Source organism: Neophocaena asiaeorientalis, unplaced genomic scaffold, assembly GCF_003031525.2.
Source record: "Neophocaena asiaeorientalis asiaeorientalis breed wild unplaced genomic scaffold, Neophocaena_asiaeorientalis_V1.1 scaffold217, whole genome shotgun sequence".
In the NCBI taxonomy this organism is placed as follows: Eukaryota; Metazoa; Chordata; class Mammalia; order Artiodactyla; family Phocoenidae; genus Neophocaena; species Neophocaena asiaeorientalis.
In genome coordinates, this window is record NW_020172293.1 from 6,613,400 (window position 1) to 6,628,621 (window position 15,222).

Consider the following 15,222-nt stretch of genomic DNA (forward strand, 5'->3'; position numbering starts at 1 on the left):
CTAAATTCAAACTTCATATTTTTCAGAGAGACTTTCTTACCATTCAATATAAAATAACTCTCTCAGCAGACCATGAGTAATTATTTATAGCAGAAAACAGTTTACTTTGCTCCAGAGTATTGTATCACAAATTGAAGTTTTCCTATTTGTGTTTCTTAAATTTGTTTTCTGTCCCCCCCTACTAAACAGTAAGTTTTTAATAAGTTAATGTAAGGAGGACAAGTTTAAACTGAATGAAGCTCACTCAAAATTTTTCATTGTTTTATCAGTTAATGTCTTCAAAAGATTTGTGTTTTCATTGGGGTGGGCACTTAGACAGGGCTGAGTTAGAAAATATAAACTAACATATTTCAAATAGAGGACCTTTAATATAGGGAATGGGTACCAAGTTTATGGAAGATATGAGAAACTACCAAGGAAATTTTGATTAGCATGTACAGGAAGATTAGTATGTACAGGAAGATTAGTATGTACAGGAAGATGTCTAGATTAGTATGTACAGGAAGATGTCTCCAATCTGAAAACTAGAGGGTCAAAGGGAGGGAGTAGTGAAGCTAAGTTGCTGGAAGGAGATGGCATTTGGCAGGCATCCTTGGTGGGAGCCAGAGCCAGGGAAGCAGGGACTCTCTAGGGGAACTGAGTCACAGATGAGATGCAGCAAAAACTCAGCCAGAGAGACAGAGACAGAGATATAGATATAGAGACAGAGAGAGAAAGACAGAGAGAAGGAGAAGAAGAGAGACAGAGAGAGGAGGAAGGCTTGTCTCCTCTTTCCTGCCCTCAGATCTTTGGCCAGTACCTTCCGTTGGCCAAAGTTATTCAGGAATGCAGACAGCAAAGGACTCGGGAAAGTGTAGTTCTCTGGGATACAGAACAGAGCACAGAAGGGCAAGGAATACATAGCACTTAATACAATTTCATAAAATTTGTGCTGACAAGAAAGCATTCTCTCACAATCTGCAATTTGAAATCTCTTTTAGGAATACCTTGTTATTTTTATGGCCTTATAGATGCTCTATCATGAAACTTCACTGAAGGTATTTTCTTTGCCATATCCTTTCTAAAGGATTTATGTAATCAGTGTAAGAAATAGTTTCAGATTAGCACAGTTATAATCTACCATATGCTCCAGAATTGTATTTGCTATTTATTAACTCAAGAAGTCACCTATTTATGGCATATCCTAGAGCAGTGTCTTTCAACCTTTTCAAACATCAAGACCCTTTAGAAATATATATTTTTCTCATTAGAAAGGTAATACATGTTTAATGTAGAAAAATTATAAAATAAATAAGAGTAAAAGTAATGAAAAAAATCTTTTCATTTCACCATCTAGAGGTAATTACTTTTACCATTTTAGTGTCTATCTTTCCATATATTTTTCATATATATATATATACACACACACACAGATACAGATATTTATTAAATTAATATATAGATATAGATATTCATATGTTAACATATATAAAACTAGATATATTTTTATATGGCATTCTAAAATACACATTTGTTAATTTGGTTACTTTGGTTATTAATGAATCATAAATACTTCTCTTCATCATTAATTATTCATTCATAGAATTAATTTCTCCACAGTATTTCATTGTAAGAGTGAATGTACTATATTTCACCAATTCTTAATATTTGACATACAGGTCGTTTCAAATATTTCCTACTATAAACAACAGTGAGATGAAGAACCTTATAAATAAAACATCAAGCATATCTATCTTTATTTCTTTATAAATATTTATAGATGTAGAATGTTTTGGCAGGTAGTATAAAAATTATAAAGCTTTTAATTTCCAAAATGCTCTTTATAATTGCATATTGATAGCAATGACTATCTATTTCTCCACATCCATGCCCTCAGTGGACATTATCATTTATTTTATTCTTTAAAAATTTCTTTTTAATATGCAAAAGAGGAGGTTCTTCCTCACCACAAATCCAGATAATATTAGTTGGACTTCTGGTTAATTTAGAAAATACATGCACAAAGTTGGGTTCTCAGACCTTTTGTAAGAAGCTATCTGTCCATCAGACTTGCCAATGCTGTAACTACAGGTTCTTTCAAATGCAACACATCAGTTGAAAAACCCCACCGTAGAAAATGTTGTAAAATGTGACACTGTTATACCCAAATTAGAGATTAAAAGAAAGAATAAACTTGCATGTGAACAAACAGCATGTTGCTGGAAAGCCTTGATTTAAAGGGTAAAAAGAATGGGTTTCCACTTAATTGATTCACTCACATATAAAAATATGGCATACTCAGGAAGTTTTTCAGTCTGGGAATAATTCAAGATTAAAAGCAATAGTTGAGAAAGAGACTTGCCACAGGAACTGTGATCTGTCAGAGACATAAGGATACATTATGAAAACAGTTTCTCCTTGGGTGCCTGTCATAGTTAGGAATTTTTCAATAGCAAGTAACAAAAAGAATTTTACTGGCTCAGGTAAAGCAGGCTCCAGGATTTAAACAAAACAGGCACAATTCTGTTTCCTCCTTTTTTTTTTTTAGTCCTATGTCCCTCTGTGTGCTAGCTTCTTTCTCACACAATCTCTCTCCCCATATTGGGAAAGATGGCTTTCTATAGCCCCAGATTTAGCCTACTTCCTTGTGACTTGCAACACAGAAGAAAGAGAAAGCCTCTTATAAACATTGCATCAAATACTGTAAATGACTATGATTGGCCCCACTTGGGTCATCTATGGAGGCGGTAAAAAAAAAAAAAAGCCATGGTGACAGTCAAACCTACCAAGACAATCTGGAGTAGGGTAGGGCAGTTCCTCTACAAAACCTGGGTGTCAACCTGACTACCATTGGCCTCCACTGTTCTTTCCAGTAGACCTCTCTGAAGGCAGCCCAGAGTATAAAAGCATTGCTACACTTAACTGCTGGCCTCCAGTTAGAAAAACCTGTACTCACCAAAAGCAAGCTATCAGAAATCAAGACTTGAGGCCAACGTTTCCATTTCAAAGGTTATTTGTGGAAGCATGGATTAAAGCAGTGGGCTGTTTAACTAGGTAACTAAACTAGTTGACTGTCTTAGTTCGACTTTAATATTTGAATTTTGGGAGACGAAAACATTCAGTCTATAGCACTGAATGACCAGCTGGTGAAGAGCTAAAGGATATACGGACACTGTTTTTGAATTGAGGAAGCAACATTTTGTTAGAAAGTGACTGGAATCCGCGTGCATTCCATTGAATGGTTCATTGGCCTTTCCATTTCTTATTTGCTTCCGTGTGTAACAAATAACCATTGACTAGTGTCCTCTTCAATTGCAGCATCGATGTTTTAAAATGTTGGTAAAAACAACATGTTACAGAGTTTTTTTTAAGATCAGTAGTTATAAATTACCCTGGACAAAATTTAGCATAAGCAAAAGGCTAATCTACTGAATATTCACATTATGTAAAAACAATGAAAAAAAAAGCAAACTTTTCTCATGATCTACATAGACTCACATGTATTCAAACTGTTAAAAATGGACATTTAGGAAAATGGACATTTAAATAGAATCCATATAACTCCACCACTTTCTTTGCATGTTTTTAGTTTTACTTGATAAGAGCTCTCTTTCCTATCAATGGCTAGAATTGATAAGGCCGTTTATTCCTTCTTTCCCTCATGTTTTTCCTTAGACAACTCTGAATACTGCAGAAAATCTGAGAAACAATGCTGGATAAAGGATGTCAGACCTCTGAAATCAGATTTTTGGCTAGTTGTGTAATCATGGAAAAATTACTAAGTCACTTTGAGTTTCAGTTTCTTTACTAAAAATTTGGGAAAAAGATACTACCTCATCAGGTGAATGTGAGAATTAAAACTGATAACACATATAAAGTTAAAATGAACAGCCAGAAAGATAGGAATCACTTAATAATAGCTGTTATTATTTATAAGGGACAATGTTTGAGATAAAGACAAAAATTCCAAATTGTATTTATCCCAATAATAAATGACTCTATAATTTCAAAGCAATAACACTACATGTTGTGTTCTGATATACAATCTTTGAATTAGAAATTAAGATTTCAAAATTGGTTCCTAATGAATGAAAAGCTCATTCATTGATCTCTCATGCAATAAGAAGTATAAATGCAGCAACTTGTTTCTTTAAAGACATTTGCATTTGGTGCAGATTCTTATATTAAATTAGTTAAAAATGAAGCAGGTATGTTGGTTTTAGCGTGAGCTGATATATACTTATAATCTTAAGTGTGCTTTGCTTTTACTGTGTGGAAGAAAATTCTCTCCATTATTATCCCTCTCATCATATTTCTTCATTGTCCCTATCTAAGTTGTTATTAGAAGATATATGTAGAATCTGCCCATAATCTTTTATCTCTAGATAATCTTTTAAATAGCATGAACCATAATTGAGTTCAGGTGGCAGCAGTGAATGACATAAATCTTGAATGAGATTAAGATGAATGACAGCACTGCTTGCCAAAGTCCCATCGCCCCAGAAAGAAAAGAGAAGTTAATAGAATCAGGATGGGTGCTGTCTGACTACCAAAAAAAAAAAAAAAAGTTTAAACACATGCTCTGAATATCTCAGTGAAAGACAAATCTCTATCTTCCTTTTGTACCTTTAATACTCCCATGCTCCTGGGATCGACCATGTAGAACCAGAACCGAACAGTACACATTCCGAGGCTTGCTGGGAAGCATTGAGAAGTAGTGATTCTTGCAGTGTATCCTTCTTTGGGGCCAGATGAGTTGACATACAGGAAGTGCTGGCCACTACCTTGTAACAGATGAATATATTTTTTATTTAGTGAAATATGTTTTATAGCATGAGGCAGAATATATTTAAATCAAGTACAGATTTCATTTTTCCCCAAACACACACACACACACACAGAAAATTAAACACAACTCATTTTCTTTTTCTGTTATATATTAATAATATTTAATTCTTTGAACCAATATTAAAAAGAGTGTCACTATGATTATGTGATTCATAAAATTCACCTTGGTATGCGACTTGTGCATAAAGTGATCAAATAGTTGTGTTCACTCTGAAAGTGTATTCCTTTTCTCCTAGTTTGCTCAAACCTGTCTGTCAGTTTCAAATACATAAAATATTTTGTATGCTGCATGTAGAGCAGGTTCAGAGGCTGCTGGGGCTGATTGATATTGTATCTCATTTTTGGTTGTTCCGATTCCCACGCTGACCAAAGTTAACAGTGAATGGTAGGCAAGAACTGCAAAGTGAAATGTAATTCTTAAAGTCACCACGTTATTTTTCTAAGCAATAGATAACTTTTGTTCTTCTCAACTGCATTAGTATGTGAAAGAGCTCTCCATTTAAACACAATTGGATTTTATTTTTCTGCCGACATCATCAAAATTCATCATAGTCATTATTCCCTCTGTGGTGTTGGGGGAGAATGAAAAAAATATATATATATATACTTTCTTATGCTAAATATTTATTTGTAGTTCTAAACTAAGGTTATTAACATATTTTCTAATTAAAAGTATTTTTTCCTGTGGTATTTATTATTGTTACTGAGATATATGTTCTTAAATCATAAATTGTGAATTAACAGTATGCCTTTTCCAGAATGTCATATAGTTGGAATCATACAGTACATAGCCTTTTTAGATTAGCTTCTTTCAGTTAGCAATATGTATCATTTAAGGTTCTTCCATGTCTTTCTGTGGCTTGATAGCTCATTTATTTTTATCACTGAATAACATTCCCTTGTATGGATGTACCACAGTTTGCTTATCCATTCACCTATGAAGAACATCTTGGTTTCTTCTAAGCTTTAGCAAATATGAATAAAGCTTATGTAAGCATCAGTGTGTTAAGCTTTTGTGTAGACAGAAGTTTTCAATTCATTTGTGAGTATACCAAGGTACACAACAGCTGGATCTAATGTAAGACTATGTTTAGTTTTGTATGAAACTGACAACCTGTCTTCCAAAGTTGGCTGTCCCATTTTTCAGTTCCATCAGCAATGAATGAGAGTTCCTGTTTCTTCTCATTCTCATCCACATTTGGTGTTATCAGTGATTTGGATTTAGCTGTTGCAATAGCCAATACTTATTGGTGCTCTCTCTTGAGGGCAGGTCTTGTTATTAAGAACACACTGTTCTGGGTAAATTTCAAAATGGCTACTTTTCCCCTCCACCAGCTCAAAGCAGAGAGGAGGTCTCTCTATCTTCACTGTGAGAAATGGCAGGACTACTGAAGTTAAAACTTACACAAGTGTGGAGCCCCCAACACTGAATCCCCTGGGATTTTTTAATCTCTCAAATGTGTGCACATTGAGCCTGCAACAATTCATCAGTTATAGTTTAGGATTTCCTACCCCAGTTCTGATTCCTGCAGAGGTTTCTCTTCGTGAGCTTCTGCTCCAGGAAGCTGTGATTCTGTTTCTCCTGTTTGTCTCCAATTTGGAGGCAGTGGTTTGCCTTTGACCTCAATTCTCTAACAGATCAGGAAGAGTTGTTGACTTTTAGTTTATTCAGCTTTTTGTCTTGTTATGCGGATGGGAATAATGACTTCCAAATGACTTACATGACAGATGAGAAACTGAAAGTGACTTGTATCTATTTAAAAAAAAATGTTCCTTACTGAAAATATTTCTCTTTGCTAAGAACCCTTATAATGTCTGGCAAAATAAAGAAAAAAATCTTAATCAAGAAAAATAACCAAGGAACATGACATGTGAATTATTATAAATCTATATATAGATTTTCCTCAATATAAAAGAGTGGTAGTGGAAATAATTTGAAAAGTTGAAAAGTCTCCCTATTGCATCAGTGAACAGTCTTCTATCTTCATTGTCCTATGAAATATATTTTATGTGCTAGCAAATATTGGATTAGGAAAATTGTACGCACTATTTTAATTCAGCAATGAAACAGTTTTCTAAGTTTTCTTTCACATTTCTTTGCAAGGATGTCACTTGTTTGTTTTCTTGTTTGGAAAACGAAGACATATATGTGGCATGCACAACCAAGATACACCTACACTCCATCTGTCAAACCTCCCAAGAACCATGGCTTATTCATTAAGAACATGCATTCTTTAAACCCATGCTATTTTTTAAAATTTAATTTAATTAATTTATTTTTTATACAGCAGGTTATTAGTTACCTATTTTATACATATTAGTGTATATATGTCAATCCCAATCGCCCAATTCATCACACCACCACCAACACCCCCGTCACCTTCCCACCTTGTAAACCCACGCTATTTTGATTAAACAAGATCATCTAAGTTTTCCTTCATCTGATTACTTTTTACACTCTTGATGACTTCCAGTACATTTAGACTACACTTTATGGAACATGCTTCAAAACATTACCCTGAATGAGGAAATATAATACAATTAGCTATAATAATTACTTTTTTATAAAGTTAAGACTTTATCGAAAATATGGAGTCTATGCAACCTATACTGGATGTAAAGAAAGAGCCTTGATCTAGTTCCAAATAAGGTAAATTAATGTTAACTATGTTTGTATGAAACTATTCCACATTTAGTAGCTCAGCTCTTAAATAGTATGGCATACATAATGAGACTGATGAACTTCTAACTCAAAAGCAGATTATGTTTAATTCAGACAGCAAATATATCTCATTCTATGCTTTACTGCTAACCTGATGCTGAAGGTCAAATGTTTAGGGCAGTGGGAAAAAAGTAATTGTGTTCACTGACACAAATTTAATCTGTTTTACAAAGTTAGGAATTCTCCCAATACCTTTTTCACAGCAGCCCAGGTGGGGAGCAATACTGCAGTTTTGTTTATTAAGTATTTAAGTCCAAAGAACTTAATGCTTATTGGTATTCCAACAATATTACAGGCATTTAAAAACTAAAACATACAAACTGAAAACAAATTATTTCATTCTTAATTAGCCACAGTTACTTTCTATTGGAATGTGTGCCTACTGGGCACACATTCTTAAACCTTGAAATCAGATCGAAAACCCTCACCTTCATTCCCTATTTCACATTTATCTTCCCCAGTACTTACTTTTTCTTACAGCGACTACTGAAAAGCAGTTTAGCAAAGATACATCACTGAAAAGAACGTGGGACAATCTGATGTTTGTATTTTAGGGCTATATCATGGAACTCAGTGTAGAAAAAAAACCGCAAAAAAACTATAGTTCACTGGGGATGATAATTATCCATCATTTCACTGCAGTATACTTATTTCAGTACAAGACAAACAATGTTATATACGGCGTAACATTAAAGTTAGCAAAGTTAGGGGACTCGGGGTGAGTTTCCAAAGCACACCCCTCCTGGCCTCTTCTGATTTGCATATTCAATTTTGGTCTTACAAAATCCCACAGTCAAACACAAAAATTAGAAAGTCAATTCCTGTGTGATGCATTAGTGCGTGTAAATGTAAAGTTTTATCCATTAAAAAATTTAAGATTGCAAGACCGTGCATGGCAATTTAGAAGCCACCATTGCAAATTTGGTCTTTGGGGATTTTAAATTCTAGAACTCAAGCATCTGTAAGTCTGACTTTGTAAGTGGAGTAGACTTGTTGCAATGTCATATTTTTTCTGGAGAATCATCAAGGTGAAAAGTTGCTTAGCCTCTTAAAATTATTAATAGAAATTTATGAATTATCCAGGAACTATGTACTGTATCACAAAATTATAAAACCTTACATTAAATTATATTTTCAGAAATAGACTCGTTCTTTATCTAGCAAGCTCAGACTAGACCCACTTTTGAACATTTATAAACTTTTAGTTGCTTCATTGAGAATTACCTATTTATAGGTGAATTACCTATTTCTATCCAGCAAAATCCTTGGGGAAGGTCAAGGGGAATCTAGCCTCCCACACAAAGTTCAGAACTTGTTAAAGCAGATAATAAAACTGAAAAGTCTCAGCTGCCACAACATAGTTAGAATTTAATGATAAATCATTAAACCAGCTTTATTTAAATGTAACTATATGGAATGATCAACAGCATTCATTCGTGGGACAGATTTCTACAGAAGTGGAATTTTTTGTTTGTTGGTTTGATTTTGGACTGTTTCACAGCTTTCTACTGGGCATCTAAAATGTTACTTAACTCTCATATATTAGACAGTATGCATTCAATTAAGTTTGTAAAATCTATCATACTTTAATTAAACACTACTAGATGTAATACTCTAGAACATAGGCATTCACTAAATATTGTCTGAATTTTACCTCTCCCCATACTTTCTGCCTCCTGATATTTTCTGTAAATTTTCAGATTAATACTTCAATTTTGCTTGTACATGTGTAATGATTACAAGTTCTTAAGATTCTTAGGGTATAGCTTTTATATTTCACATCTTAATTAGTTAAAATAAGAACTGGATAGAAATTTCTCATTAATGTTCAATTTTTTACCTTAAAAACTTTAAAGAATTGGACATGTTTTCAAAAATTGACTTAGTGTCAAATAGGGCAAATTCAGCATCAAAGTGTACTTTGTTCAAATCACTACTGTTTCTTGACATTAGAGGCCAAAATATATTAGCCACATTCAGAATCCATCACCATGCTTCATGGACATTCTTTTTTAACTTTGGTGTCTGTAGAGAGTAAAGATTCTAATTTGTCTTTTAGATGTTATTAGCTACAATCTTGAGTTTTCAAAAATGTTTCATTGAGTTATTATGCCATAAGGTAATAAATTTGACATGTCTTCTTAAAATAGACAGTCAATACTTTTAAAAGAAAGCTGTATTTTTAAAGCTCCAGTGCCCTCAGCAGAATCAAACTCGTTTGCCCTAGGGTCAAATCATAAAAGACAATTTCCCACTTCAAGTGATCTGAATTCATTCCCTGTTTTAAATTGTAGGCAATTTTCATCTTTTTTTTTTTTTTCTTGCTCATAAAATAAAGCTAATGTTTTTTTTTTTTAAATGCGATGCAAAAAAAAAAAAAAAAAATGCGATGCAATATGTCTCTCAAGATAGCAAATTCTCCCTTCCTCAGAGTCAGACTTACTTAGCTGGGCTCTACATTCTCTATAATTTCTACCTGTCTCTCACTCTAAAATAGAAGAATGATAGATAACGACTATCAGTTGAAACGCCCTCAATCTCTTTTTTTACTTTCATTCCCCCGCCCCCAGATTTTCAAGGTGCCCGCTATCTGCATCTGCAAGTTTTACAGCCTGTGAAATGTAAACATACTTAGAGAACAAAAGTTTCCTCAAAGTTGTCAAAATGGCAACCACAGATGCAGCACCTCTCAAGTCAAATGAAATTTTCTCATCGTATTTGATAGACATTGTCTGTCATTATATCACTTCTATTTGCTTTTTGTAGAGCTGTGTAATGAATAGATTTGGCATTTCTTTATTTTTACCCTTTCCAACAGTTTATTCTACAGACATTATTCTCTTGAGAGTCATTATTACCTATTTTTAAAACATGTTTTTCAGCTGAATGTCTCATTTCAGTACTATTTACTATTATCAAATTTGGTGCTGCAAGTTTTTCCCCTCAGTATGCAATGTTCTCATATAAAAGTGAGGCTTCTAGTTGTGACATGCCAACACAGGGTAGATTCATCTTATTTTGAAAGCTTCTAATTTGCTTAGAAGCAAGAATGTCTCAATCACACGAAGATGAAATATGAATGGAATTGGCTGGTTCTTCCTATAAGCCTAGGAATTTCAAAGGACTCTGTAGTTCTTAATCTTTATACTAAAAGAACACCGAACAACATCTTTAGTTGTCTTTTCTTGTCAAGATGCCTTTGGAAACATTACTGGCTTAACAGCATTTCTGTAACGATTTCATTTGCCAAGTTGAGATTAAAAAGTAAAATAAAAATATAAATCATAAACCTTTTTCTTTAGGTAAGTGATATATGGTAAGAACTTTGATTTTGTTTGATCCATTGCATGGAAAGCAAATAAGAAGAGAATATTGATTTTTATGGAAACAGAAAACAGGATTATCATATTCTTTTAATAAATAAACAGCAGAAGCTGTGGGCTGGATTTTCCACTAGTTAAGTCTGCAGGTACTGGAGGCTTTGACTCACATCCTGACTCTTCCACTTATTAGGTATGTGACCTTGGGCAGCCTATTTAAATTCTCCAGGACTCAGAAGCAATAAGATCATTATAGTAGATACTTTAACCTCATGGGGTTGCAGTAAAGATTAAACAATACACTACATGTAAAGTGCTTAGAACACAGCTGCAAATTATTGTTACTCTCATGAAAAATTTAAAGAATAGATATAAATATGATTTTAGCAGTGGAAATAATCATTTAAGAATTGATTAAATAATCAATCACAAGCTACTGATTGGATAACTATTATATAGAAGACACCGTGTCTTGCATTTGGATGTTAGGGAGATGGACAAGTTATGACTGGGAAAATATGAAACATACCCAAAAGACTCTAAGAAAAAAAGCTAACGATATGTACTATTTAGTAGATAAGCTCTGGGTCAGACTAGCTGGGTTCTAATCCAAACTCTGATACTTGTGAGCTTTATGACTTTGGGCGAAACACTATTCCCGCTGTCTCTCATATTCATCATCTATCAAATGGGGATGATAATAATAATGATATACAGCTCACTGGGGTTACTGTGAGCATATAATACCAAGGATTGATGTAGATCATAATTGCTATGCAGTTCAACAGATAAAAGATGGCTTAAATTTGGTGGATATGGAAAGACTTCATAAAAGATAGTAGATTATATTAGTATTTTAAAGAATACAGTGGAGATGAAGTAGCCAAAGAAGGTTGTATAGGAGTGGGAAAAGATTATTCTAAAAAAAAAATGGGGGAAGACTTCTGGTTTCCAGTCTAGCATGTAAGGAGCTTCGAAAGCAACAGTTTCATCTTCATAGCAACAAAAACTCAAAAAACTCTTCTTAGATCCTTCAGAGAATAGAGATCACAGGGGAAACTGCTGCCCCAAAACTGAAGAGACAACAGGCAGATATAGACAGTGACAACTTAGCAAAGCAGAAACTTGGGGAAAGGAACGGTGGCTGGAGCCTGTACTGGGTGAGGAAAAGGTAAACTGTAATTAACAAATTGCTGGAGGCTCAGTGTGGGAAAGCTGGAGGGATATGAACTCTAGGGGGACCAGTCTTAGGGGCACCCCAACAATGTTACCTCCAGGAGCCCTACCAAGTTCTCACGGTGAAGACTGGAGAGAAAAATCTCCTCTGCTTATTACAGGGAGAGGGGAAAAAGCCATTTGGAAGTGTGCCTAATTTTCTTGGCAAATTCTAGATTTCCTATCTCACCTAAGGGGTCTGGGGTGGGGTCGGGTAGGGTGAGAGTAGTCACAGTGAAAGGCCGCAGACTCACTAGAAGACTGAGCTCAAACCATAGGATTGTAGAAAGCTTCCGTTCCCCTGACCTTACACTCAGCACCTGTCCACCCCATCATCACATCCGTAGGGCTCCTACATACTAACAGGGAACTGTACTGAAAGAGCATCATCTCTCAGACCTTATTTAAGAAGTTTGGGACATGAAGATACAAGGGAGACAAAAACAAGGACACCAGAGGAAACTTTACCTTCTGTCATCTACAGCTGCAATAACTAGTAAACACAACCTTACTCCTAGCCAGATAAACAGAAAACCTTATACTACAGGCCTGCTTACCTTGATTCCTTCAAACCAATTCACCATGTTCACCATTGACACAAAATTACAGGTCATACTAAAAAAATGATATGGCCCAAAGTTGACATTTATAATACCCAAAGCATGTTTGAGGGACAAGAACACAGTTTATAGAAGAATAATAGATGAAATCAGAAATGCAATTTGGGAAAGAACATAGGAAGACTTTAAAGCCAATTAAAAGGCAATGAAGAGCTTCTGATGATTTGGAGACCAGGCGTCATTATTTAGGGATATTAACCCTGCATCAATGTGAAGAGTGGCCTGGTTTAGGAGAATATTTGCATGGAGATGAGTTGCCTTGACATGTGCAATAGCCCAGGAGTTAACTAAGACGACAGAGGTGGAGACGCAAAGAAAGAAAAGGATATAAGTTGAGAATGAAGAGGTGACAATTTGCAATTCAGAGAGAATTAACTGTGTTGATGATAATGTCAATAACCGAAATAATAAAACCAGGAGTAGGAGATTCTTTCTTTCTTCTTTTTTTTTAAACATCTTTATTGGAGTATAATTGCTTTACAATGGTGTGTTAGTTTCTGCTCTATAACAAAGTGAATCAGCTATACATATACATATATCCCCATATCTCCTCCCTCTTGTGTCTCCCTCCCACCCTCCCTATCCCACCCCTGTAAGTGGTCACAAAGCACTGAGCTGATCTCCCTGTGCTGTGCAGCTACTTCCCACTAGCTATCTATTTTACATTTGGTAGTGTATATATGTCCATGCCACTCTCTTACTTCGTCCCAGCTTACCCTTCCCCCTCCCCGTGTCCTCAAGTCCATTCTCTACGTCTGAGTCTTTATTCCTGTCCTGCCCCTAGGTTCTTCAGAACTATTTTTTTTTATATTCCATATATATGTTTGCATACGGTATTTGTTTTTCTCTTTCTGACTTACTTCATTCTGTGTGACAGACTCTAGGTCCATCTACCTCACTACAAATAACTCAATTTCATTTATTTTATGAGAGATTCTTTCTTAAAGGAAGGTAAGTATGAGTCTGAATATGTGACTTGGAGATACTGGCAATTGAAAATATAGGACGAGGTTGTGGAAATAAGGGCTACATAAATGCAGGAATGAGCAAATTTTGAGCACTGAGAGAATAAAACCTCTAAGTAAGCAAAATATGTAGGAAAAGACATAAAAAGGTCAAAGTCAGAATATTGGGTGAGACTCACAATTAGGTCTTAGAAGGAGAAAGAAAAAGCACAAAATATGAATATAACATTAGGGGAAAAATCACAGTCCTCTGTACTGAAAACACAGATGAACACTTCGAGAAGGTGTGGATTGATCAAATGCAGCATTAGAAGAATCAGGTCATTATGATTATGAAATCAATAAAGTCCTCAAAGACAGCAAGAATACAAGCTCCATGAGGGTCAGGAATGTATCTGATAAACAATTATCTCTACAGTTTTACATCGGTGACCAAAAGTCAGTGACCAATAATTATATGCTGAAGAAATAATATTTTTTGCAGAAGACAGATTGTAGAGAGTCAAAGAAGATATGTGTAGTGAGGTAGGGGATACAAACAATGTGTGGGAAATGGTAATTGGAGATTAAAACAATAAAAAACAATAATACTTAGATGGGAAACAAAGTTAAGGTTAGGTAGTTAGGTATTTCATTTTGTATGTTTTTTAAGGTAAGAGAATTGTGATGCTTGAAGGCACAAAGTAGTGATAAAGAGGCAATTTAAGGACACACGAAAAAGGAAGTAAATACATGGAGGCAAGGTTCTGAGAAGATAGAAAGGGATAAGCTTAATCGTTCATTATTTTATTGAGAAATAAAGTCTGTAAATAAATATGCATTTAGTAAATTCCTTTTAGAGAAACCATGATTCCTGGATACTTGTAAAATGATAACTAACCTGAAAGATTTTCAGATTATTTATTCAGGGTTTAATCTTGCCCTACAGGATTCTAAAAGAATTGCTTCATTCACATGGTTTTCACTGAACACCATGTCTCACAGATGATAATACCTCCTGGCATTTCAAAAATAAGAAAGCATCATCTGGGTCCTACCTGAAACAATTATTAAGTATTCCTGGAAGTATTTTAAGTGAACACAGACAAAACTAAGACAAAGAAAAGAAAAACAGAAATTAAGATTTTGTTTCTCCCCAGAGGCAGAAAAACGTGATATAAATTGGTTGGGGTATTGATTCAAATGGTACATGTGGGGACTTCCCTGGTGGCGCCGTGGTTAAGAATCTGCCTGCCAATGAAGGGGACACAGGTTCGAGCCCTGGTCTGGGAAGATGCCACATGCCGCAGAACAACTAAGCCCGTGCGCCACAACTACTGAGCTTGTGCTCTAGAGCCCACGTGCCACAACTACTGAAGCCCGTGCGCCTAGAGCCGTGCTTCGCAACAAGAGAAGCCCACGCACCACAATGAAGAGTAGCTCCGCTCGCCGCAATTAGAGAAAGCCCACGCACAGCAACAGACCCAACGCAGCCATAAATAAAATAAATAAATAAAACACAAATGGTACTTGTGGATGATTGGTAGTGGTTCAAGGTTTGACACCAGCATTGC

At 35.1% G+C, this 15,222-nt stretch overlaps 1 protein-coding gene across 1 annotated transcript in view; it reads right to left on the reverse strand.

Moving 5' to 3' along the window:
* MALRD1 (MAM and LDL receptor class A domain containing 1) overlaps nucleotides 1–15,222 on the reverse strand; it is a 580,486-nt gene that overhangs the window by 148,145 nt on the left and 417,119 nt on the right. Inside the window, exon 33 of the mRNA XM_024765840.1 lies at nucleotides 4,606–4,763. Coding sequence (XP_024621608.1) covers nucleotides 4,606–4,763 — 158 coding nt within the window. The remainder of the gene's footprint in view (nucleotides 1–4,605; nucleotides 4,764–15,222) is intronic.